The sequence below is a fragment of the Dipodomys spectabilis genome, unplaced genomic scaffold, assembly GCF_019054845.1.
Source record: "Dipodomys spectabilis isolate Male_0828 unplaced genomic scaffold, ASM1905484v1 ptg000002l, whole genome shotgun sequence".
In the NCBI taxonomy this organism is placed as follows: Eukaryota; Metazoa; Chordata; class Mammalia; order Rodentia; family Heteromyidae; genus Dipodomys; species Dipodomys spectabilis.
In genome coordinates, this window is record NW_024870679.1 from 46,880,284 (window position 1) to 46,906,538 (window position 26,255).

At 40.6% G+C, this 26,255-nt stretch overlaps 1 protein-coding gene across 11 annotated transcripts in view; it reads left to right on the forward strand.

Moving 5' to 3' along the window:
* The window catches only part of Macf1 (microtubule actin crosslinking factor 1), a 364,069-nt gene that overhangs the window by 240,530 nt on the left and 97,284 nt on the right, over window positions 1-26,255 (forward strand). For 9 of the 11 annotated variants that reach the window (XM_042674998.1, XM_042674983.1, XM_042675025.1 and 6 more), the window contains 13 exons: window positions 618-794; window positions 1,051-1,174; window positions 2,170-2,378; window positions 2,806-3,123; window positions 5,249-5,415; window positions 7,575-7,731; window positions 9,597-9,714; window positions 12,025-12,087; window positions 12,938-13,179; window positions 14,077-14,206; window positions 16,456-16,655; window positions 19,686-20,181; window positions 21,397-22,868. In XM_042674998.1, coding sequence (XP_042530932.1) covers window positions 618-794; window positions 1,051-1,174; window positions 2,170-2,378; window positions 2,806-3,123; window positions 5,249-5,415; window positions 7,575-7,731; window positions 9,597-9,714; window positions 12,025-12,087; window positions 12,938-13,179; window positions 14,077-14,206; window positions 16,456-16,655; window positions 19,686-20,181; window positions 21,397-22,868 — 3,873 coding nt within the window. The remainder of the gene's footprint in view (window positions 1-617; window positions 795-1,050; window positions 1,175-2,169; window positions 2,379-2,805; window positions 3,124-5,248; window positions 5,416-7,574; window positions 7,732-9,596; window positions 9,715-12,024; window positions 12,088-12,937; window positions 13,180-14,076; window positions 14,207-16,455; window positions 16,656-19,685; window positions 20,182-21,396; window positions 22,869-26,255) is intronic. The other 2 variants (XM_042675017.1, XM_042675057.1) reach the window with 1 other exon arrangement.

Here is a 26,255-nt window from a genome sequence, read left to right on the forward strand (position 1 = left end):
ATCATGGCAGCCCTCATACAACTGTGGTGAGACCCAGAAAATGAACCCCAGACAGGACAAAGTGTATGAGCTATATGTTGACCACAGGTAGAAGGTTTTTGAAGAACTATGCAAAAAAAATTCATTCTATACATTCTATAGTCCCATGATCTTATGTCTGATCACAGATGTATAAGCTGTTCACCTTCCTGTATCTTAAGTAGCATCCAAGAGATGCAACACAAGTAAATCTAAGCTAACTTCAGTCCTTAGTTCTTGACAGAAACTCTAGAAGGAACCCTTATTTTCTCCCAATCCAAGCAGTTTAGGAATCTAGCCGCTTTCCCAACATCTGTAATCCTTTCAAAGAGATCCTTCAATCTTTACCTTTGCCTACAACCTGATGTATACTTCTTTGGCAGGATATCATGCAGCTCTTTTAAGTATTTCTGGGTATTTACCAAGGAAAGATGAGTAATAAGGAACAAAAGGGGGCCTTTTTGTAGGTGATTGCCACCTATCTGTCCAGGGTCCCAAGCACAGTACCTTTATGTAATGTTACAGTGAGTTCTCTGTAGCAGAACAGTACACTTTGGCCTGACCTTACCAGATGTGTTTCCCTTTCTCTGTTTGCATAGTGTACACGATTGGGCTCTCACCTGAACATGCTATTAGGTCAGTATCAGCAATTCCAGAGCAGTGCTGACATACTGCAAGCCTGGATACAGACTTGTAAGGCCAAAGTAGATCAGCTTCTTTCAGATACCATTGCCTCTGACCCTGGAATTCTGCAGCAGCAACTTACAACAACAAAGGTAAATCTGAACATGGGCAGTGTTTGGGCTTGTATTACATGGCTTAGAATACAGCCCCCCCCCCACCCCCACCCCCAGCCAAATCAAATACTTGCAAAATTAAAGGCAGTTTGGGGATGTTTGGGGCAAGATCTGATTCCTAAATACTATTCTAATGTCTCTGGCCCTGGGTAAACTGAGAATTATATTCTAGATTCCTGCAATTACCTTTGGTTATTTTGTCTTTGTGTGTGTGTATGTGTGTGTGTACAAGCAGCAGTTACAGGAGGAACTGGCTGAGCACCAAGTACCTGTAGAAAAGCTCCAAAAAGTTGCTTGTGACCTCATGAAAATTGAAGGGGAGCCAGCCTTGAACCCTCAATGTGTTCAAGAAACTACAGGTATGAAATAGCAACAGTAGTCTTGCTCTTTTAATTCCTAGTATGAACCCTTCTTTCTAGGTTTCTATACCAATATGTACCTTCCTCTGACTATCCTGTTTGAAGTGTTATTGAAGTGTTAAGTTTGTTAAGAGCTACTTTAACTTAGTTTTGTGGAGTTCTTTTTGTTTGGGTTTGTTTTGTGTATGTGTGTATATACCAGTATGAGACTTGAATTCCAGGCCTTTTGCTCTCTCTCAGATTTTTTTTTTTTCTGGTCCAGGGGCTTGAACTCAGGGCCTGGGCACTGTTCCTGAGCCTCTTTGTGTTCATGGCTAGTGCTCTACCATTTAGCCACAGCATCACTTCTGGCATTTTCTGAGTAGTTTATTGGAGATAAGAGTTTTATGGAATTTCCTACCCAGGCTGGCTTTGAACTGAGATACTCAGATCTCAGCCTCCTGAGTAGCTTCTCTCAGCATTTTTTCCTTCCTTCCTTCCTTCCTTCCTTCCTTCCTTCCTTCTTTCCTTTCTTTCTTTCTTTCTTTCTTTTGTTCTTTCTTTCTTTCTGGTTTTTTTGCTCATAGCTGGTGCTCTACCATTTGACCCACACTTCAACTTTTGGCTCTTTGCTGGATAATTGGAGATATGAATCTCATCTATCTGTCTATCCTGGCTGGCTTCAAACTGCAATTCTTATATCTTATTTTCCTGAGTAGTTAGAATTATAGGCATGAGCCATCAGCACCCAGCAAGACTTTATCTTAGTTATCTTTAGTCCTCAGCATCTTGCACAATCTTATATCTTAGATATCTTTAGCCCTTAGTATCTCACCTAATCTTGGTAAATAATGCTTATTGTATTTGCTCTGATACTAATGCATTTCAAGCATATTCCTTTTATTTTTCTTATTGCCAGGAATTTAAATTAATATATTCAATTTAAATACATTAAATTTTAAAACATAATACCAAAATAGTACCTACTTTTTCTTTTCATGGCCTTGATCTTCCAGATTCCATACTCAGTTGCTTCCAAAGCCTTTCCTGTAGTTTGGCAGAGCGCTCTGCACTTCTGCAGAAGGCAATTGCCCAGTCTCAGAGTGTCCAGGAAAGTCTAGAGAGCTTGTTGCAGTCCATCAAGGAAGTTGAACAAAACCTCCAGGGGGAACAGGTGGCATCACTCTCATCAGGAGTCATTCAAGAAGCCCTTGCCAATAATATGGTAAGACCAAGAGTTACCAAAGAGGTTGTATTTGCCATTTACCATAATTATATAACTTAGAAAAGGTAACTGGACTTGAATTCATGTTCATGATTCTTGTAATAAAGTTTAGCAATAATGTCTAATCATTATCATAAGATCTTAGTGTCATTCCCAACACCAGACACATACACACACACACACACAAAAGATATGCATCTCCAATTTTCAAACTACTGTTGAGACTAAGGAAAAGTGGTAATAGCAAAGTGATTTTGTAGAATGAGAGAAACCTAAAGGGATAAGATATGTAGCATTCTGTAGAGCTATTGCAGTCTTCCATCCCCTAAACCTTGAGATGAACATAGTTACTAGAAGGTTTTTAATAGGTGGCTTAGTTTTCATGAAATAAGTGAACCAAAGATGACAGATTTGTTCTTGACAACAGAAACTGAAGCAGGACATCGCTCGGCAGAAAAGCAGTTTGGAAGCCACCCATGAGATGGTGACCCAGTTCATGGAGAAAGCAGACAGCACCACAGCAGCAGTACTACAGGGCAAACTGGCAGAAGTGAGCCAGAGCTTTGAGCAGCTTTGGTTACAGCAACAGGAAAAAGAAAGCACCCTAAAGAAGCTCCTGCCCCAGGCAGAGATGTTTGAGCAGCTTTCTGATAAATTACAGCAGTTCATGGAAAACAAAAGTCGAATGCTGGCTTCTGGAAATCAGCCAGATCAAGACATTGCACATTTCTCTCAGCAGATCCAGGTGAGACCATACTTGCAATGTTGACAGAATAAAGAGATAAGATCAGCAAGGAGCAAACCAGCATTTACTTAGTGAATACTATCTGTCACTTTTTTTGGGGGGGAGGGGGGGGTCCAGTCGTGGGGCCTGAACTCTGGGCCTAGGCACTATCCCTCAGCTCTTCAGTTCAAGGCTAGCACTCTACCACTTGAGCCACAGTGCCACTTCCAGCTTTTTTCTTTTTGCTTATGTGGTGCTGAGGAATCAAACCGAGGGCCTCGTGCATGCAAGGCAAGCGCTCTACCACTGAGCCACCTTCCCAGCCCCCTATCTATCACTTTATTAGAAGCTTTGCCTGCATCATCTTAGAGAATGATCAACAACCATCTTTTGATTTACTTTTTTCTCATACTACATGTTCACTCCAGATAAGCAGACATACTTGGCTCGGTAGCCATTCAGGGATGCAGGTTGAGTCTTCAACATGACAGAAGCTTTCATGATTTCTGTTACAAGGGAAAGAGAACATAGCATAGCCATTTACATTTCATTAGCCCATATCCAATTTTCAGAGTGGTTGGGAAATGTCATCTTACTGTACCTAGAAGGTGCGGATCTAAAACACTCAATGAAAAGTGTTAATAGCTATCACAGACACATAGCCAGGAGTAGGATTGCTACATAACACTATACTTAATTTGACTATATAACAGCCAGTTTAAACTTCATAATGACTATACCAGCACACATTGCCCCCTGCGGTACCTTAACATCTCTCTATTATTATTTCAGGTTTATCCAACTTTTCTTTTCTCAATTTTCAAGTGGGATCTTATAGTCTGTTTCCTAAATTTTTCAGTTTTGCTTTGAATAATTTCAAACTTTGTAGAGAAAAAGGAAGAATCCAGTAAATAACTGCATACACTTCACCTTGATTCACCAACTGCCAATTACTTTATCTCTATAAGAATACAAAAGAGTTTCACTATGAGCTTCTGTATTCATTATTCTTTATAACATGTGTAAGTTTCCTGGAATTTGGTCAAAAGATAACAATCTTCTACAAATTAGTCCCTCAGTTTTTTTTGTTTGTTTGTTTGTTTTTGTTTTTGCCAGTCATAGGCCTGAACTCTGGGACCAGGTACTGCCCCTCAGCTCTTCAGCTCAAGGCTAGTGCTCTACCACTTGAGCCACAGCCCCACTTCCAGCTTTTGCTGCTTATGTGGTGCTGAGGAATTGAACCCAGGGCCTCTTGCGTGTAAGGCAAGCACTCTACCACTGAGCCACCTTCCCAGCCTAGTCCCTCAGTTTTTGCTCCTTTTAGTTTATCTCACCTTCATTATATACTCAGGAATAAACACTCAATGTGTTGTATAACATGCTACCAAGAAATATACTTCAGCTTACAGGAGAAGGTAAGAATTTAATGAGATTTCCTTTTTTTTCCCTTTGGGGATTTAAAGATGTTGGCAGAAAGTATAATGGCATTGGTTAATATCTGTAACTACAATGTTTAAATAATGGTAGGGATAGTAGTTTTGCCTCATTTTACAGATGAGACTGGAAGCTTTGAGAAATTTAGTGGCTTAAGATTACAAGCTAGGGCTGGGAAGGTGCCTCAGTGGTAGAGCGCTTGCCTTGCATGCCTGAGGCCCTGGGTTTGATTCCTCAGCACCACATAAGCAAAGAAAAAAGCCGGAAGTGGCGCTGTGGCTCAAGTGGTAGAGCGCTAGCCTTGAGCTGAAGAGCTGAGGGACAGTGCCCAGGCCCAGAAGTCAGGCCCCATGACCAGACCCCAAAAAAAAAAAAAAGATTACAAGCTAGTGAGCAGCAGAGCCACGACTGAATTGATTATCTTTTTGATCCTCTGAAACTTTACAATTCTTGCCATTCTGTTATGTTGCCTTCTTCCAAAGCTTCAAATATTTTTGTAAAGGAGACAAAATTTCTTTGTGATTCCTAGCCACTCTCCATTATATTAGAGAAAATACACATTTTTATTATTTTGATCTAACAAAGTATTTTTTTTTAGTTCTCCTTCTTCCTGCAAATTAAGGAGAATTTTCCCTGGAGGTATAGATAGCTCTCATCTTTCTAAGTATATTCATAAACTTCAGCGTTTTAATATGTTTCCTTTGCTGTACAGGAGCTCACTTTGGAAATGGAAGACCAACAGGAGAGCCTAAATGCCCTTGAGGACCTAGTCACTGCACTGAACTCTTGTGGCCTTGCACTGGACCTGTCCCAACACCAGGACAGGGTACAGAACCTCAGAAAGGACTTCACATTGCTACAGAAGACAGTTCAAGAAAGGTGAGTTTTCTCTTGGATTGGTTCATGTTAGAGACCTGTTTTTTCTTGCTCCATTACCAGAAAAAATAACATCCTTAGTGCTTTTGTGGAGCCACAGGAGGATCGGCAGTGCCTCTTTGAGGCAAAACTATTGAACCACTTGATACTCTGGGGATTTTCTCTTGCCAATTAGGAGTTCCTTCTCATAGTGAGACAACCTTCTTCGCTATATGACTGGAAGCCCAGATCACCTGGACAAATAAAACAAACTTAGGGCAATAAGTAGGATTATGGCAGAACTTAAAGTATAGAGAGATTGGAGTTGACTTCCCAGAACTGGTTGAGGATTATATTTACAGTCTTCATGTTTGTTTGGACCACACTGAGTTGCTGTTTTGGAGGAGTGTCGAGATTCTTCTTTGGGGGCCAAATAAAGAAATATATGACAGAGGCTGACTGATTTTAGCTTACTACTATTAAAAATCCACAATTCCCCATGAGGAGTCACATAAGGTTTTAAGAATGTGAGCAGGACTTCTTGTCTTGATTTAGACATAAAAGCAATCTTGATTTAGCAGACATATGCCTCAATGACTAAAGAAAAATAGTTGTCAACACTTAGCACAATTGGTTAGACAAAGGTTTCTCTGATGCTCGCTCAGTATCTTGTAGCTCTTTGAGGCAGACTCTGGGTTGACATCTGATTGATTGATAGATATAGATATAGATATGGTCATTTCCAAAACTTGATCTTTTTTTTTCAGTGGTGGTACTGGGGTTTGAACTCTTGTGTTTTCTTTTTTTTTGGGGGGGGGGGGTCCAGTTGTGGGGCCTGATCTCTGTGCCTAGGCACTGTCCCTCAGCTCTTCAGCTGAAGGCTTAGCACTCTACCACTTGAGCCACAGCGCCACTTCCGGCTTTTTTCGTTTTGCTAATGTGGTACTGAGGAATTGAACCCAGGGCCTCATGCATGCATGCAAGGCAAGTGCTCTACCACTGAGCCATCTTCCTAGCCCTGAACTCTTGTGTTTTCTAGCCCTTTTTTTGCTTTAACTGTTGTTTGGATAGAGTCACATAATTGCCCACGCCTAGCCTATATAAAAAGAGGCCTAGGTAGGAAGATTGAGGTTGGTACATGCCTGGGATAACAGACATGCTCTACTATGCTAAGTCTGTTTTTGTTTTTTTGTTTTTTTGGGGGGTCCAGTCATGGGGCCTGAACTCTGGGCCTGGGCGCTGTCCCTCAGCTCTTCAGCTCAAGGCTAGTGCTCTACCACTTGAGCCACAGTGCCACTTCCGGCTTTTTTCTTTTTTGCTTATGTGGTGCTGAGGAATCGAACCCAGGGCCTCAGGCATGCAAGGCAAGCGCTCTACCACTGAGCCACCTTCCCAGCCCTGCTAAGTCTATTTTTATGAGATGAGGTCTTGCTAACTTTTTGCCTGTGCTGGCCTTGAACTGCAGTCCTCCCAGTCTGCTTCCCAAATAGCTGAGATTACACTGCTACACTCAGCTAAAACTATCTCCTTGATTTATGTCTGGCTTACTAATGTTAGGACTACTTTACTAACTTAACTGGACCTCCAATTCAGCATTTGAGTTGGGCCTTGAAAGAGGCAAATACTTACAATTTAACAGGGCTGGACTGGAGAACCAGAACCTGCATTCTTTCCATTGTATCATAGTACCTAAATAGCAGGCTCCTTTTAGCTTTCTCACTTTCACTCTAGCTTACACTAACCACTTCTTTCCACAGAAATTAAACACTTCTTTCCATAGAAATGTCCAAACATAGGCAGCAGATTCCTTAGTCTGATGCTTTCAAAACTACATTATATGTAGTTATTCAGCCAGATTTACTATGGAAAATATTATGAGAAAGAAAGGCCCTGTTAGAAAACTGATGCCTAGAGTCCACAGAATGAAACTAGTTTTGGTTCATTTTACAAAACTTTGTCTGAGGATCGCGGTTCAAAGCCAGCCCGGGCAGGAGAGACCGTGAGACTCTTATCTCCAATAAACCACCAGAAAACCGGAAGTGGTGCTGTAGCTCAAGTAGTAAAGCACTCGCCTTGAGCTGAAGAGCTGAGGGACAGCGCCCAGGCCCAGAGTTCAAGCCCCACGACCGACCAAAAAAAAAAAAAACTTTGTCTGGCAAATAACAAAACATCTTTGTTGACAGAGAAAAAGATGCATCATCTTGCCAGGAGCAGTTGGATGAATTCCGGAAGCTGATTAAGACCTTCCAGAAGTGGCTGAAAGAAACTGAAGGGAATGTTCCACCCACAGAGACTTTCATTAGTGCTAAAGAGCTTGAAAAGCAGATTGAACACTTGAAGGTAGGTAAAGAAAAGTGTCTCCATGAATTCTGCTAGAATATAATTTGGAAGTTATATGAAGTGATCTCCAGTTATAATGGGAAGTGGTATAAGAAATCCAGGTTGTTTGTTACATTAGAATATATATTCCTCCATTCTCTTAATTTGATTCCCATCTAATCCTACCTAGCATGAAACACTATTATTTCTTTCATGCTAAAAATGGTTGGTCAAAGTCCAGTCCTTGAAAAGCTTACACTCCTTAGTATGCTTGAGGATTAGACAGATACATGTGAAAAAGTGACTAGGTACAGATGGTCAGAAATCCATGGAGAAAATAACTAGTACTATTCAATCTAATAAAGAAAAAGTTAGAATCAAAAAGTTGAAAGATACCTTTGAAGGTAGGAACCAATCTTTTTCCCCACTCTTGCAGAATCTCTTTTATAGCATCTTTATAGTATTCCAGTCTTTGCTTATGCCTCTGACAAATCTCTTTTTTACTGCTGTTGAGATAGCCACATGTATTAGTCCATACTTTCTCATAAAAGCAAACTGAGTCTTAAGCAGATGAGAAGGAAGAGCTTGGTTATTTAGAGTGGAAATTCTTAAGAAAAAGATTTCCCAGTTCCCTCAGTTCACAGTGCCTTTAATGTTTCAGTAATTTTTTAATAATACCTCACCATCACCACTAACACCAAAAACAAAGCAAAAAAAAAAAAGTCCACCAGTATTTCTACATGCTAAGTATTAAGGTTCTAAACAGCTTCACAGTAGTCATTCACATGGTATACATTGGAAGTGGCGCTGTAGCTCAAGTGGTAGAGCGCTCGCCTTGAGCTGAAGAGCTGAGGGACAGCGCCCAGGCCCAGAGTTCAAGCCCCACGACTGACAAAAAAAAAAAAAAAAAATGTCACTGTATTTCCCCAAAAAACTTACAATATCCCACTTGTCAGTTTTGAGATTGTGGTCCTTAGAAGTCAAGAATGATTAATGAAAGATTTGAAAAGCAGTGACTATGAATCATTTGAAGTTAGTCTACATGAGCTGGCTGGATGTTGTCTCTATGTCTTTCTGTACTTTAACAGCTCTATAGCTTAGATTCAATAAGTTACCAGGTATGTTGGTTATGAAGCTAGGGATAGGGACTGAAAGCTAAGATAATGTCCCTGGTTTGGAACGAGTAAAATTCTATTGTGGCAAGTCACGTATTAGAGACTTAGCATGATTTGGCTACTTCTTTTATCTCAGAGCAGATGCTATTGTTTCACAATGGAGAAAATACTAGTACTAAAGGTTTTTAATGGTATATCCAGTTCTTTCTCAAATCTAACATAAGTTCCCTTGATAAATACAAAGTGTAGCCTTTAGATGTATTTCTCTACGTGTTAATATATAGCTTTTCACTATCTTCTAGTTATCGTTTCCCCTTTTCTTTTCACATACACTGTCCCCTTTTTCCATGTGGCCACCAGATGTGTTTCTTCTTATGCTCTCTAAATTCATTGACTGTCCATATTTCTCAAGTAACCTATATTATAATGCAATTGGCCATCTGAGCTCTTAGTTTTAAGTATCATAACCCTATTTTGAATCTAGTTGTTCTGCATGGTGCCTCACTTAGAATAGATACTCAATATTTGATGAATATGAAGAAGCTTCTGAAAATTCCAGGATATTGTTCTCCCATAACTTGACTGGTTAAACCAGGATCATAAGATGCCCAAATATATGAGCATGAAATACCTGAATGTATAAGCATAATATGAGCATGAGTCTGGTAATACTTGTCAAAACTTTAGGGGAGTACATATACTTTAGGGGAGTCCCTGTTGATGAATTGAAGGTCCCCAGATGTTACATTTAGCAACTTGTTATTTAACCAGGGTCTTCTAGATGACTGGAAAAGTAAAGGAACTTTGGTGGAAGAAATCAATTGCAAAGGCACTTCTTTAGAAAGTCTCATCATGGAGATAACAGCACCAGATTCCCAAGTCAAAACAGGTGAGTGCAGGCTCTTGAAATGTGATAAATAAATGTCATTCTTTGTTTTTTGGCCTTTGGAGATATCTTTTTATTAAAGTCAAAATTCAAGGTTGAGCCTGAAAAGAAAGGGGGTCAACAAAACAATCTTCCTTCTCAGCCTGTTATGTTTCTCCCCTTTGCTGTAACATTGCTCCATGTTACAGAATTTCTTCTTATGATGGGTCAGTGAACTAGTGGGTCCATGTACAACTTCAGATACCATGGAAGAATGAATTTTTATCTTGAGCTTTTCTCTTTTGAATGTGTCAAAGGGATAAGTATGCATTTTTTTTTTATCATTCCTGGATGCTACAAGCTTGATAGTCAGAAAGAAACTAAATACTTGGGAATCAACTAAATACATGGGAAAGGCCGTGAAACTCTTTTCTCCAATAAACCACCAGAAAATCAGAAGCAACACTATGGCTCAAGTGGTAAAGCACTAGCCTTGAGCTGAAGAGCTGAGGACAGTGTCCAGGCCCAGAGTTCAAGCCCCATGAACAAAAAAACAAACAAACAAAAAGAAACATCTATGGCTAGACAGCCATGGATGAAGCTTCACATGCTGAGTTAGGGCAATCTTAGTTAGGACCTTCTCTTGTTTACTAATCTAATGTGGGCTTTACATTGCAGTATTTTCCACATTTTAATGGAACAAGATTTTTTTTTCTGTTTGAGCTATTTTTAGTTGAAAGCATAAGAACATTAATATTTCAAGGTTTTATAATTACTATCCTAACAATTATTTTTGTTTCTTATATTTCTGTTTTATCTTTATAATTTCATATCCTAATTTGTACTTTGAAAACTCCTATGAAATAGAAAGAACCAACTTAAGAATATGTTTATGATCATTTAGTGAGAGAACTAAAGCCCCCAAGCAGAATTTATTGGAATGTTCACAAACCACATTTATCAACACTTAATATTTCTGTTTTGTGGGAAGTTTAAAAAAAAAAACACAGAAGAGGTCATGAAAGGGAAAACTAGGAATTTCCACCTTTTAAAAAAATCAAGAAAGGCTTTTAATTAAACTAATATGCTTTTTGAGTACTTGTATTTATTGGATTCTTTTTTGTTTGTTTTGTGCTGGTCCTGAAGCTTGAATTCAGGGGCTAGGCACTGTCCCTGAGGGTTTTTTTGCTCAAGGCTAGCACTCTATCCCTTGAGCCACAGCTTCACCTTCAGCTTTCTTTGGTGGTTAATTGGGCTTGCCTGCCCAGACTGGCCTTGAACCACAATTCTTAGATCTTAGTCTCCTGAGTAGCTAGGATTACAGCATCCACTTATTATTCGTTTTTATTATAATGAAAGACATTGATATTAGAATTATTTTGTTTTCTGTGTGTTTGTGTGCTAGTATTGGATCTTCAACTCAGAGCCTCAAATCTCCCTTAGCTTGTTTGCTCAAGGCTGGTGCTCTACCACTTTAGTCACAATTCTACTTCTGTCTTTTTGTTGGCTAATTGGAAATAAGAGTTTCAGGAATTATTCTTCCCAGTCTGGCTTTCAATCTTGGTGCTCTGACTTCAGCCACCTTTGACTAGCAAAGATTATGGGCCTGAGCCATCGGTGCTCCATTTTTTTTGTCTTTATTATAAATCCTCATTCTAATAATTGGTGGTACTTGCTTCATATTGTTTAGAGCTTAAGTTGTAGAATGCTTGTTATAGGCCTGAGTTCAAACTCCAATACCAAATCCCTCCCCCCCCACTACAAAAAAGGAGAAGAAAAGAGAGAGAGGAGAAAGAGAGAGGAGAAAGAGAGAGAGAGATAGAGAGAGAGAGAGAAGCTGGGTGCTGGTGGCTCACACCTGTAATCCTAGCTACTCAGGAGACTGAGATCCTAGGATCATGGTTCAAAGCCAGCCCAGGCAGGAAAATCCATGAGACTCTTATCTCCAATTAACCACCAGAAAACCAGAAGTGATACTGTGGCTCAAGTGGTAGAATGCTAGCCTTGAATTGAAGAGCTGCGCAACAGTGCCCAGGCTCAGAGTTCTAACCCCACTACTGACAAAAAGAGAGGGAGGGGTGGGGGAGGAAGGGAGGGAGGGAATTTTACTTTCCCCTAGAAAGAATAATCATTACTGCTAAGGAGCCAATATACCGTAAGTTACACTTAAGGCAGCTAATATGATCTGTCTCTTTCCATAAGTATGTTGTCTTGTGCTGTGTTTAACTTCCTGATACCTAAGCTTAAAGTGAACACCAACAAAGAAATGTAGTGCATATATGTATTCCTAACACGTTGGTCTTGCCCTGTTTGTCTCCCTGTCCTTCTGCTCAGGTTCCATACTGCCCTCTGTAGGAAGCTCTATAGGCAGTGTAAACGGATACCACACCTGCAAAGGTGAGAATGCCATTTCAACAGTGCTTCTGTGTTGGGTGTGTTTATGTTTGCATCTGTTTCAATATATGTGGAAGAACAGCTGCCAAAAGTGGTGTGAGGAAGAATACCTAGGGAACAAGCAACTATGATGTCTATTTGCTGGCTGTGGGCTAAGCAGAAAGATAATACAGTCTAGCTGTGGGACTTCTCTGTAGTTTAGAGAAGAGGGAAAAGAAGAGCTCCAAGTCCATTGAATCCAAGAATATGCTAAAGTTAGCCGGGCGCTGGTGGCTCATGCCTGTAATCCTAGCTACTCAGGAGGCTGAGATCTGAGGATCGCGGTTCAAAGCCAGCCGGGGCAGGAGAGACCGTGAGACTCCTATCTCCAATAAACCACCAGAAAACCGGAAGTGGCGCTGTAGCTCAAGTGGTAGAGCACTCGCCTTGAGCTGAAGAGCTGAGGGACACTGCCCAGGCCCAGAGTTCAGGCCCCACGACCGACAAAAAAAAAAAAAAAAGAATATGCTAAAGTTAACTTCTTACTTTTACTTCCCTCACTTTTGTTGTTTTCATGTTTATCAGGCATTTTAAAGTTTACAGCTGAGTATAATGCCAAAGCAAGAAAGCAGATTGAGAGCTCTTTTGCTCTGTGTGTTTGCACAAGAACCTTTTTTTTTAAGTTTACATTGGTTATAGAGTGGAATTTCATTGCTATATTTCCAAAAATAAACAAGAACTTTTATGTAATTTGGGAGAAAGATAATCATTCATTGACTACAAGGAGTAAAAGAGATGTATAAACTCTTGTCAAGTATTTTAGGAACAAAGAGGAGAGTTATTCCCAATCTGATTTCTCTTTCTATGATACTAGATCTGACGGAGATCCAATGTGACATGTCAGATGTAAACCTGAAGTATGAGAAACTTGGGAGAATGCTCCAGGAACGTCAGGAAAACCTCCAGACTGTCCTCAACAGAATGGGGGACATTCAGAAGGAGGCGAGCTCAGTGTTGCAGTGGCTAGAATCAAAAGAGGAAGTTCTGAAAGCCATGGATGCCTCTTTGTCTCCAAGCAAGACAGAAACAGTGAAAGCCCAAGCAGAATCTAACAAGGTACTGTGTTTACTCAAGTTACAACCCAATATTAAGGGGAAGGGATTATTGTACCAGTGTCCCTGCCTCAACCTAGGGAGTGAGACATGGCCAGTGCTCCAGGCTGAAATGAGTGAAATGAGCAGTATATTTGACTTCCAAATTTTTAACCTGATGTCTGGAGAATTGTCCTATCTGTAAAATTAGAAATTGAAATGAGTCAGATTCAGAAACAAAACCAGGTATGTTTGTAGGAAGTGACTAGCCCAGCCCAGAAGCATGAGCTCGTTGAGAATAGTGTTTAATTTTCCTAGTAATGCTACAGGACAGCCAAGCATCTTTCCCAACTCTTGGGAAACTAAACTTTTCAACTCTGAGGGACCTAAAACACTACTATTATGAATTCATTATTAAGATTGACATGTGGAACTGTTAAAAATGTCAGAAGATAGAAAATAATAAAAGATCCTATGAGAAATTTTCTCCTTTTTATTTATTTATTTATTTTAACTATTTTAGTTGAGCATAGGACATCATCTTCTGGAATTACCAAAACAGTGCTATTATCATATCTTAGCAGTTTTGAATTTTAGGTGACAATTGTGATTCCACTGATGTGTTGTACTTAAAACTTACATGATGCATGTAGATTTTCATTTCAAAGTAAATACTGAAGTAAAAGGTTAAAAAAAATTGGTATGGCACTGGGAATTGAACTTAGGGTCTTGGTCTTGCAGGTACTCTTACCACTTGAAGCCTCTACGGTTACATATTTTAAAATTTAAAAAAAAGTCATTCATAGATCCAGACTTGAGCCTGTAATTGGCTCACCCAGTCTTTCAGGGTCCCCCTCCCCCCCATACACAGCTTTCTTTCCTATCTACAAGTTCATGACGTGCTTGATATTCTTTTTTCTAGGCTTTCCTGACTGAATTGGAACAGAATTCTCCAAAAATCCAAAAAGTTAAAGAAGCCCTAGCTGAATTACTGGTGACATATCCCAACTCACAAGAAGCAGAAAACTGGAAGAAAATGCAGGAGGAACTCAGTAAGTCATCACAGGGGTGTCACATCTTCCCTAAATTGTTTGTCTCCAAAGCAAATAGAAAATCTCTGCACATCCTAGAATCTGAAGGTTGAACCCCTGGCCTTGCTCATTCTGGCCATGTCATTGGACTATGCCTCTAGACATTTTCATTTTATTTTTTTTATTTTTTTTTATTTTTTTTGGGGTCCGGTCGTGGGGCCTGAACTCTGGGCCTGGGCGCTGTCCCTCAGCTCTTCAGCTCAAGGCTAGCACTCTACCACTTGAACCACAGCGCCACTTCCGGCTTTTTTCTGTTTGCTTATGTGGTGCTGAGGAATCGAACCCAGGGCCTCGAGCATGCAAGGCAAGCGCTCTACCACTGAGCCACCTTCCCAGCCCCCATTTTATTTTTAAGAATAGCTTTTTGCAATGACTAGCTCTGAGCTCATAATCCTTCCCACCTCTGCCTCCCAAGAAACTGGGATCAGCTAATTTTTTTTCTACCAATACTGAGATTTAAACTCAGGGTCTTGCACTCTCCCTTGTATAGTTTGTTGTTGTTGTTGTTGTTGTTGTTGTTGTTGTTGTTGTTTGGTGTGGTTTTTTTATTTTGCTCACAGCTGTCATTCCAACATTTGAACCACACCTCTACTTTCAGCTTTTTACTGGTTAATTGAAGACAAGAATGTCTCAGGTTTGTCTGCCTTGGCTGACTTTGAATCTCAATCTTCATATATCAGTCTCCTGAGTAGCCAAGATTACAGGTGTAAGCTACTGACACCCAACTTAGTTTTCATAAACAAGATGCTCATTCTTAAAGGATCAGAGAATGAACCTGAATAAGAAGACATTTTAGAAATTCCACTCAGAGTTAGTCAATTTTGCTTTCTAGTTCAAGACAAGCTGACAAATTACTTTGATCAAAAACTAAAGAAAGGGACTGGGAAGGTGGCTTAGTGGTAGAGTGCTTTGCTTTGCATGCATGAGGCCCTGGGTTCAATTCCTCAGCATCCCTTAAGCAGAAAAAGCCGGAAGTGGCACTATGACTCAAGTGGCAGAGCGCTACCCTTGAGCTGAAGAGCTCAGGGACAGCACCCAGGCCCAGAGTTCAAGCCCCATGACTGACAAAAAAGAAAAAGAAAAAAAAAAACTAAAGAAAGGCCAGGCACCGGTAGCTCACACCTATAATCATAGCTACTTAGGAGGCTGAAGCCAGCCCCGGCAGGAAAGTCCATGAAACTCTTATCTCCAATTAACCGCCAGAAAACTGCAAGCGGCACTGTGGCTCAAATGGTAGAATGCTTTCATTGAGCTGACGAGCTCAGGGACAGTACCCAGGCCCAGAGTTCAAGCCCCACGACTGACCAAAAAAAAAGAAAGAAAAAGAAAAGTTGGGGTGGCTCACACCTGTAATCCTAACTACTCAGGAGACTGAATAAGGATCATGGTTCGAAGCTGGCCTGGGCAGGTAACTACATGAGAACATGAGATTCTTACCTCCAAACTATTCAGAAAAACGCCAGAAGTGGTGCTATGGCTCAAATGGTAGACCACTAGCCTTGAGCACAAAGAAGCTCAGGGACAGCATCCAGACCCTGAGTTCGAGCCCTAGGACTAGGAAAAAAAAAAAAAACTAAAGAAAGGATAATGATGAAAATTGGAAATAATCTAATTCAAGAATAGGCTTAGCTAGGTGCCAGTGGCTCATGTCTGTAATCCTAGCTACTAAGGAGGCTGAAATTGGAGGATCATAGTTCAAAGCCAGCCCAGGCAGGAAAGTCCATGAGATTCTTATCTCCAATTAACCACCAGAAAACCGGAAGTGGCATTGTAACTTAAGTGGTAGAGTGCTCTCCTTGAACTGAAGAGCTCAGGGACAGTGCCCAGGCCCAGAGTTCAAGCCCCATGATCAAAAAAAAAAAAAAAAGGCTTAGATAAATTACCTGTTTATAATATTGAACTCTGTGTAAAGTAACTAGATATTCATTAGCATGAAAATGTTTTTCAGATCACAAAATATATAGTACTTTTATATGCACTCTGTGTGTGTGATTGTCTATAGTTGTTTCATATTTGTAGTTTCATGTAACCACCATGCCAAAAAAGATGACAAACTGTTTTTATTACTTAAGTTAAAAAATGTTTAAGGTTATTTTTAATTTTTACAAATGTTAAATCATGGCCCTTGGGTCATTTCCTGTAATATATTAACGATCAGGTCAGTTGCTGATGAGAATCAAGAACTGAATCCTCTTATTTCCTCTCTACAGATTCCCGATGGGAAAGGGCTACTGAGGTGACAGTAGCTCGGCAAAAGCAGCTAGAAGAATCTGCAAACCATCTGGCCTGCTTCCAGGCTGCAGAATCTCAGCTCCGGCCCTGGCTAATGGAGAAGGAGCTGATGATGGGAGTTCTGGGGCCCCTGTCAATTGACCCCAACATGTTGAATGCACAGAAGCAACAGGTCCAGGTGAGCCATAAACCTTAATGCTTTAGAGTAAAGAAATGAGAGTGATGTGAATCTGGGATTGAATATTATCCTCAGCCAGCAGATTTCATATCACTAAACAGAGCTCACTTTCTTCAGCTGTTTTTCGTTTTTGCTTTTTGGATTTTTGGGGCTTGGGGGGTTCTGTCAGTCATGGGGCTTGAATTCAGGGCCTGGGCATAGTCCTTGAGGACTTTTGCTCAAGGCTAGTGTTCCACTACTTTGAGCCACAACTCCACTTCCAGTTTTTGAATGGTTAATTGGAGATAGAGTCTTTCGGGACTTTTCTGCCTAGGCTGGCCAAGATCCTCAGATCTCAACCTCCTGAGTAGCTCAGATTACAGCCTTGAGCCACTGATGCCTAGTCATTTTCTTCATTTATTTTGGTTTTGGTTTTGTTTTTTGCCAGACCTGGGGCTTGAACTTAGGGCCTGAGCTCTGTCCCTGATCCTCTCTGTGTTCAAGGTTAGTGCTCTACCACTTGAGCTATAGTGCCAGCTTTTTCTGAATAGTTTATTGGTGATAAGAGTCTCATGGACTTTCCTGCCTGGTTGGCTTTGAACTGCTATCCTTCAATCTCAGCCTCCTGGGTAGTTAGGATTAAAGGCATGATCCACTGTACCAGCCTCTAATAGCATAGAAATTTATGGTGTCAAAATTGTATAATTTCCCATGAAATCCTGCTTAAAACATTTTCCTCATTCTACCCTTCCCCTAACCTATTCGTTTTTTTCATCCTCTCACAGAGTTCCCTATGATCTAAGAGTGATTTTTGAAAGAAACTTTTCTTTTGATTCCTGCCTCCAGAGAATTTTTGAGCTCTAGTTAGTCTACTTACAAATATTTTTCAGGAGTTTTCAAAGTTTTTTTTTTGTCTCAAACACCCCCTTTTATACTCTTGAAAATCATTGAGATTTTTAAAGAGCTTATGTTTATTAATTGCTATCGATACTTACAGTATGTGTGTATAGATATATATATATAATATTACTTTTAAAATATCAATAATAAAACCATCACAAAAGTATGAGTAACATGTTCGAGCCTTTTGAAACATTTGATGTTAGGTAACCTCTGGTAAATTTGAACATTTATAAGAGAAGAAGTGGTAGAGCGCTCTCCTTGAGCTGAAGAGTGCAAGGACAGCACCCAAGCCCAGAGTTCAAGCCCCAAGACCAACAACAACAACAAAAAAATGAGTGTATTAAAACTTAGTGGCTCTTAGTTGCCTATTGAAGAAAGTCAGCTAAAGACCGTATTTAAGGCCTTTCACACTCTTGTTTCAGCTTGTCTCACCAGCTTCATTTCTAGTCCTACCCCCATATGCCTGTATTTCTACCTGTATCAGGTAGTTTGTTCTTTTCTAACATGTCACTTTCCTACAGCTCTGTACCTTTGCCTAATCTTAGGCCCTCTTGAGTTGCTAGGACTATAGATATGAGCTACTAGCACTCAGTTATTTATTCTTTTGTGTGTGGTGGTGGGGTTCATGGAGGCTGAACTCTGGGCCTAGCGCTGTCCCTCAGCTCTTCAGCTCAAGGCTAGCACCCTACCACTTGAGCCACAGCACCACTTCCGGCTTTTTTCTGCTTATGTGGTGCTAAGGAATCGAACCCAGGCCTCATGCCTGTGAGGCAAGCACCCTACCAGTGAGCCAACTTCCCAGCCCCCAGTTATTTATTCTTTATTGTCATCTCTGGGGTAGCTTTTCTGATTTTCCTCTTCTACTTTTTGTTATGTCCAATAAATTAAATCACTCTTACTCCATGCTTTTACAGCATTCTGATAGCTTATTGATTACACATCTGTTATTTCTTGAGGTTATGTCCTATTTATATTTGGATAGTGCAAATGCTCAATACTTTTCCTAAATTGACTCAGTTAATCTTTTTTCTTTTTTGGATGGTACTAGAATTTTAACTCAGGATTTTACACTGGCTAGATAGGCATTCTACTACTGGCTATTCCACCTGCCCTTTTGCATTGGTATATGGCAGGGAGCAGCATTGGGTTGTTATTTTTGTTTGTTTGCTTAAGATTTTTTGAGATAGGGGCTTGCTTTATGCCTAGGTCATTTCTCCTATTTGTGCTTCCCTGTGTATCTGAGATATTCCTTTGTACTTCTCACAACTGAGGTGACAGACATTATTTACCTTTTAACAGCCAAGATAAATATTTTGCTATCATAATTGTAAAGATGAGGAACTGAGGTTGGAAAAACTTTTGAAATTTATCTAGTGCCATGGACTAGTGACAGACAGAGCCAGAATTTAAATGCAGGCACTCTGGTACAAGAGTCCATAATCCTAACTTTTGATGAGAGCAATAAAAGATGGAAGTAAATTAATTGAAAGCTTTAAAGAAGCTCTTTCTCTAATTGTAATATATTATAATGTAAAGATTTATTTATGTAAAGAAACTAAGAAAAAAACTGTGGCTCACATCTATAATCCTGGCTATTCAGGAGGCTGAAATACGAAGGTTGTGGTTGGAAACTCATTTGGGCAGAAAAGTCTGTAAGAGACCTATAACCAATTAACCACCAAAAAGCCTGAAGTGGAGCTGTGGCTCAGTGGTAGAGTACCCGCTTTGAGCAGAAAACAAAGATAGAAAAAGAGAGACAAGGAAGCTAAGAAGAAGCATTGAGAGTTGAAATGAGAAGCCCAACTGGTAATATAACTGACATTGAGACAAATCAGAGGCCTGATGTTACACGGCAAAGCTGATAAATGCCGAGATAGTTTCCTACCCTAGATTGACCTTAGTAACTGACACTAAAACAAAATGAGACAAAGGGAAAAAAATGTAAGATAGATACAACCAATACTTAAAAATAAATTTTTATTAAGGAATTGTCAAAGTAATACTTCCTTAGCCTAGTAGACTTATCCCTGGAGTTTCCTGGCTTATTTTCAAAAGAGGATTGGCACAATCCAAAATCAGTTTTTGTTTTGACACTGTTTTTAGATCTGTTTTCTCAGTCCAAACATCTTGGTGTCATTTTGGTTTCAGTTTATGCTGAAGGAATTTGAAGCACGCAGGCAACAGCATGAGCAGCTGAATGAGGCAGCTCAGGGCATCCTAACAGGCCCTGGAGATGTCTCTCCATCCACCAGCCAAGTACAGAAAGAGCTCCAGAGCATCAACCAGAAGTGGATTGAGCTGACGGACAAACTTAATTCCCGTTCCAGCCAAATTGACCAAGCTCTTGTCAAAAGTACCCAGTACCAAGAATTGCTACAGGACTTATCAGAGAAAGTGAAGGCAGTTGGACATCGACTAAGCAGCCAGTCGGCCATCAGCACCCAACCTGAGGCAGTAAAGCAGCAACTGGAAGAAACTAGTGAGATTCGATCTGACTTGGAGCAATTAGATTGTGAGATGAAGGAAGCCCAAACACTGTGTGATGAACTTTCACTGCTCATTGGAGAGCCATATCTTAAGGATGAGCTGAAGAAGCGTTTGGACACAGTTGCCTTGCCACTCCAAGGTTTAGAAGACCTTGCAGGTAAGTTAGGGTGAAAGTGGCAGTAGTCCTGAACATCTAAGATCAACTTTAGCTTGCTTTTGAGCTTATAATAATGTTAATCTAGCCCTTATTCCTGTGACTGAGAATTGCTGTGGTTATTACACACTGAGCTCCATCTGCTGTATGGAGTTCTACATACCACGGTCCTAGATATTAAAGCTATAACACAAAGTCAGCAGGTAGACATGCCCATAGGTGTACTAATACTAATAAGTGGACTTACATATGCCTTTTTATTATGGCCACTTAGTTTCTTTATTCTTTGGGTATACCCATGCATAAACCCTCTCCATGCATATATGCAAAATTAGAATATATTCTGGACTTCTTCTGATGACCTCATAAAAGAAAAAATAATGTCATTTCTTTATTGCTTATTTTTCTGGAATTATTTATGACTGTCAATTTTTACTAGCTTAGAACTCTCAGGTCACCTTACAAGGTTGATACAAGATTTAAATAGGATATAATGTGTATACAAGTCTAGTTATATGCCTCTTTTTTTTTTTTTTTTTTTTGTCGGTCGTGGAGCTTGAACTCTGGGCCTGGGTGCTGTCCCTCAGCTCTTCAGCTCAAGGCGAGCGCTCTACCACTTGAGCTACAGCGCCACTTCCGGTTTTCTGGTGGTTTATTGGAGATAGGAGTCTCATGGACTCTCCTGCCCGGGCTGGCTTTGAACCGCGATCCTCAGATCTCAGCCTCCTGAGTAGCTAGGATTACAGGCGTGAGCCACCAGCACCCGGCATATGCCTCTTTTATTATTTTTTTTTTTATGTGGTACTGAGGAATCGAACTCAGGGCCTTATGTATGCTAGGCAAGCCCTCAGCCACTAAGCCACATTCCCAGCCCTATATGCCTCTTTTATAGTATACTCTCAGTTAATATTTATTTCCTTCCCCTAAGATTCCTTCCCCAACAAATATTTTATTTTTTGGGGGGGGGAGAGTTCTGGTCATGGGGCCTGAACTCTAGACCTGGGTGCTGTCCCTCAGCTCTTCAGCTCAAGGCTAGCACTCTACCACTTGAGCCACCGCGCCACTTCTGGCTCTTTTCTTTTTGCTTATGTGGTGCTGAGGACCTCAGGCATGCAAGGCAAGCACTCTACCACTGAGCCACCTTCCCAGCCCCCCCCACAAATATTTTAAATGCCATGTTCAGGCTTGATTGATTTTGATTTCATTTTCTTATTTCAGCTGATCGCATGAACAGACTACAGGCAGCTCTTGCCAGCACCCAGCAGTTCCAGCAAATGTTTGATGAGCTGAGGACCTGGTTAGATGACAAACAAAGCCAGCAAGCAAAAAACTGCCCAATTTCTGCAAAATTGGAGCGACTGCAGTCTCAGCTTCAGGAGAACGAAGAGTTTCAAAAGAGCCTTAATCAACATAGTGGTTCCTATGAAGTGATTGTGGCTGAGGGAGAATCTCTGCTGCTTTCTGTGCCTCCTGGAGAAGAAAAGAGAACTTTACAAAACCAGTTGGTTGAACTCAAAAGCCACTGGGAAGAACTTAGTAAGAAAACTGCAGATAGACAGTCTAGGCTCAAGGACTGTATGCAGAAAGCTCAGAAATATCAGTGGCATGTGGAAGACCTTGTACCTTGGATAGAAGATTGTAAGAACAAGATGTCTGAGCTGCAGGTTACTCTGGATCCAGTGCAGTTAGAGTCCGGTCTCCTGCGGTCAAAGGCTATGCTGAATGACGTAGAAAAACGCCGTTCCTTACTGGAAATACTAAATAGTGCTGCTGATATTCTAATTAATTCCTCAGAAACAGATGAGGATGGTATTCGGGATGAAAAGGCTGGTATCAACCAAAGCATGGATGCCATTACAGAGGAGCTACAGGCAAAAACAGGGTCACTAGAAGAAATGACTCAGAGGCTCAAGGAGTTTCAGGAAAGCTTTAAGAATATTGAAAAGAAAGTTGAAGGAGCCAAACACCAACTTGAAATCTTTGATGCTCTGGGCTCTCAAGCATGTAGCAATAAGAATCTGGAGAAGCTAAGAGCTCAACAAGAAGTACTGCAGGCCCTGGAGCCTCAGGTAGACTACCTAAGAAACTTTACTCGGGGGCTGGTAGAAGATGCACCGGATGGATCTGATGCTTCCCAACTTTTACATCAAGCTGAGGTCACCCAGCAAGAGTTCTTAGAAGTAAAGCAAAGAGTGAATAGTAGTTGCATGATGATGGAAAACAAACTGGAGGGGATTGGCCAGTTTCACTGCCGAGTCCGAGAGATGTTTTCCCAATTGGCAGACCTGGATGATGAGCTAGATGGCATGGGTGCTATTGGCAGAGACACAGATAGCCTGCAGTCACAAATCGAGGATGTAAGGCTGTTCCTTAACAAAATTCAAGTCCTCAGGTTAGACATAGAAGCCTCTGAAGCAGAGTGCCGACAGATGCTAGAAGAAGAGGGGACTCTGGACCTACTAGGTCTCAAAAGGGAACTAGAAGCCCTAAACAAACAGTGCAGCAAACTGACCGAGAGAGGAAAAGCTCGCCAGGAACAGCTGGAGCTGACCTTGAGTCGAGTAGAGGACTTCTATAGGAAATTGAAGGTTCTCAATGATGCAACTACAGCTGCAGAGGAGGGAGAGGCGCTCCAGTGGGTAGTAGCAACCGAAGTGGATGTCATTAACCAACAACTAGCAGATTTTAAAGTAAGTGTTTCTCCTCTTTTTTCCTTTTCCTAATATTTATATATTTGCTTGGTACTGATTGAGTATCTAAATTTTCACTCCCAACTCTGGTTTTCATATTCTCACTTCCCTTGCCACCACAGCACACTGTTAGGAAACGAAACAGTCTCTTGGATGTACAATAAGATGGTTTGAACTTTTTCCTACCGTAGTTTAATTTTCATTATTAAGGGTGTAGAAAAAAATGTCTAGCCTTCCTTATTCTTATGTAAGAAAGTCAGGATTTCCTGAGATTTCAAATTAACTAATTTGTTAACTGCAGTGAAGACATCTTCAGGACTCTGTTTTCAGATTTACCCACGAGATGCCCTAAGATAAACATGGTTCACCTCCTAAAGTGTTGATATCACACAGGGGAAATTTTTAAGTATGCTAAGAAATAGGGAATCAAATTCTGATGTTATTAAATGAAACATGATGCTTTAAAAGATGCTTTTTACAGCAAGCAGCTTAATAGTGCATCCCAGATTCCAAGAGTACATGTTCTTTGCCTATAGGAGAGTATGAGTTCTGTCTTGTTTTAGTTTTTATTACCTTCAGGAATTTCCAGTCCTAAGATTTTGTGAGCCTAAATTAAAACAATGCATGTTTAAATGCCTGGACCCCAAAATGTGGATTTGCTGGTCAGGGGTATTTCTTTTGAGTTTGACTCTCTCCTTTGTGCTAAATGCTTCACTCCATCACTGTGACCTTCATGGTACATAGAATAGATTTAGAAAGGATACTACTGTCATTTCATTTTTATCAGTAATAGTAATTATTCCCACTTATACTTACATAGTTAAACAGTAAAAATTTGTTCTCTCAGAATCCCTGCCCATCAAAGATTAAAGGCAGCCAGGCATGGTGATACTTCCCTGTAATCCCAGCACTTGGGAGGCTGGGGCAAGATGAACAAGACTTTGAGGCCAGCCTGGGCTACATAGCAGATAATATAGTAAAACCTTGCCTCAAAAAATAAAAACAGGAGCCGGGCGCTGGTGGCTCACGCCTGTAATCCTAGTTACTCAGGAGGCTGAGATCTGAGGATCGTGGTTCAAGGCCAACCCCAGGCAGGAGAGACCGTGAGACTCCTATCTCCAATAAACCACCAGAAAACCGGAAGTGGCGCTGTAGCTCAAGTGGTAGAGCGCTCGCCTTGAGCTGAAGAGCTGAGGGACAAAGCCCAGGCCCAGAGTTCAGGCCCCACGACTGACAAAAAAAATAAAATAAAATAAAAATTAAAAAAACAGGGCTGGGAAGGTGGCTCAGCAGTAGAGCGCTTGCCTTGCATGCATGAGGCCCTGGGTTCGATTCCTCGGCACCACATAAGCAAAAAGAAAAAAGCCGGAAGTGGCGCTGTGGCTCAAGTGGTAGAGCGTTAGCCTTGAGCTGAAGAGCTGAGGGACAGCGCCCAGGCCCAGAGTTCAGGCCCCATGACCGGACCCAAAAAAAATAAAATAAAAAAAAAAAAGAGTAGGGAAGACATTGACACCATATCAAAGCCACATTGTCTTAGAAAGATGATAGCTTTGTGGGCCAAGATCCAAGTATACAGAGTGGCCATCGCTGAAGAACCCCTTAAAAAACGACCTAAGGGATATTCAGCATTGATGTGATATATTAGCTACAGGCTCTCTTACCATGCTTGGAAATAATGCCCGGATTAACAGTAGTCCTTATCTCTGAGTTTCTTGAGGTACCTGCTAGAGAAAGGGTAGATAGAGAAAATTCATACTCATGAGCCCATTTGTGTTCCTCTTCAAAACACACTTGCTTCTGTTCTAGTGTCAGTGTAGCCTTCCCTGTTTAGCCTGAACATTTTTCTTTTCTCTCTTGTTGGAAGTTCCTCAAAAAGTATATGTCTATTATCCAATTCACCTGGATCCATTTTTAGAAAACAAATTTATCCCTGTCAGCTGCAAAATGGTTTTAACTAACTAGATTTTAGCTAGCATAAGAATTACTTTAAATTTTATTTTCCTTGTTTTCTCAACATTATATTATGCATAACTTTTTCTTAATGAGTGCAGGTTAACACTAAAAAGTATACTTTATTCTACAGTAATATTCTCAAATATATTAGAAAAATTTGGGGCTGTTCTGGTGTACATGTTCCTAAATTATTATGCAGTTTGAGTATTGAAGTACTGGTTCAGGACCTCTGCCATGTTGTACTGGTTGAATCTGCTTGGTGTATATGAAGGAGATATTTTCTGTTAGCTGTTGGCTCAACTGTCCACAGATTAAAAGCATTTCATAAGAAAACATAAAACAACAATAAAAATAATACAAATGGAAAAAACAATATAGGATGATAAGTATTTATATAACATTTACATTGTATTAGATATTATAAATAATCCAGAGAATATTTAAGTTGTATGCAGATACTATGCCATTTTTTTATGATAGGCCTGAGTATACATGTACTTTATTATCCATGGGGATTCTGGAACTAGTCCTGGAAGGATACCAAATATGTAATTATCACTTTTTATCATTAGAGTCTGCTGTAGCAGTCTACCCCTCCCTTCTAATCTTCACTGAGCTAGAAAAGGAAATATCAAGTCTTTTAAAAATTGTATAAAAGCCAGGCAAAGTGAAACACGCTTATAATATACCCAACATTCAGGAGTCAGACAGAATGACGAGTTCAAGGCCAGCCTGGACTATTTAGTGAGACTGTCTCAAAACAAAACAAGAGGGGCTGGGAAGGTGGCTCAGTGGTAGAGCGCTTGCCTTGCATGCCTGAGGCCCTGGGTTCGATTCCTCAGCATCACATAAGCAAAAAGAAAAAGCCGGAAGTGGCGTTGTGGCTCAAGTGGTAGAGTGCTAGCCTTGAGCTGAAGAGCTGAGGGACAGCCCCCAGGCCCAGAGTTCAGGCCCCACGACTGGACACCCCCCCCCCCCAAAAAAAAAAAAAAAAAACAAAAAAAACAAAAAACAAGAAAACCTTAAATATGAGCTAGAATATAAGAAAGAGACTTTAGGCAGGTATAAATTGTGTTTGGATGTGATAACAAGTCATCTCCCCTCCTCCCCCCTTTCTAAAAACACTGAATTTTTATGTTGCTGGAAGACTTCAAGAAATTACTGAGTATTACTGTATGTTACTTGTATCAAGTATATTGCTTCTTAGTGCTTAGACTCCACTAGCTGCTTAGCTGTTTGCTATAGCCAACTAGTTTCATGGTCTCCTACCGTGAATACTGTGAATATGAAGGCTGGGAGCATCCAGCTGTGGGCTCTTGTTGACAAGGCAAGCTTTGGTGGGGTTGGGGGAGCTGGCAGGGGAGGGCAGGTTCTGGTGGCTCAAGCCTGTATGTAATACTAGAGACTCCATCTCTAAAATAACCAGCAAAATGC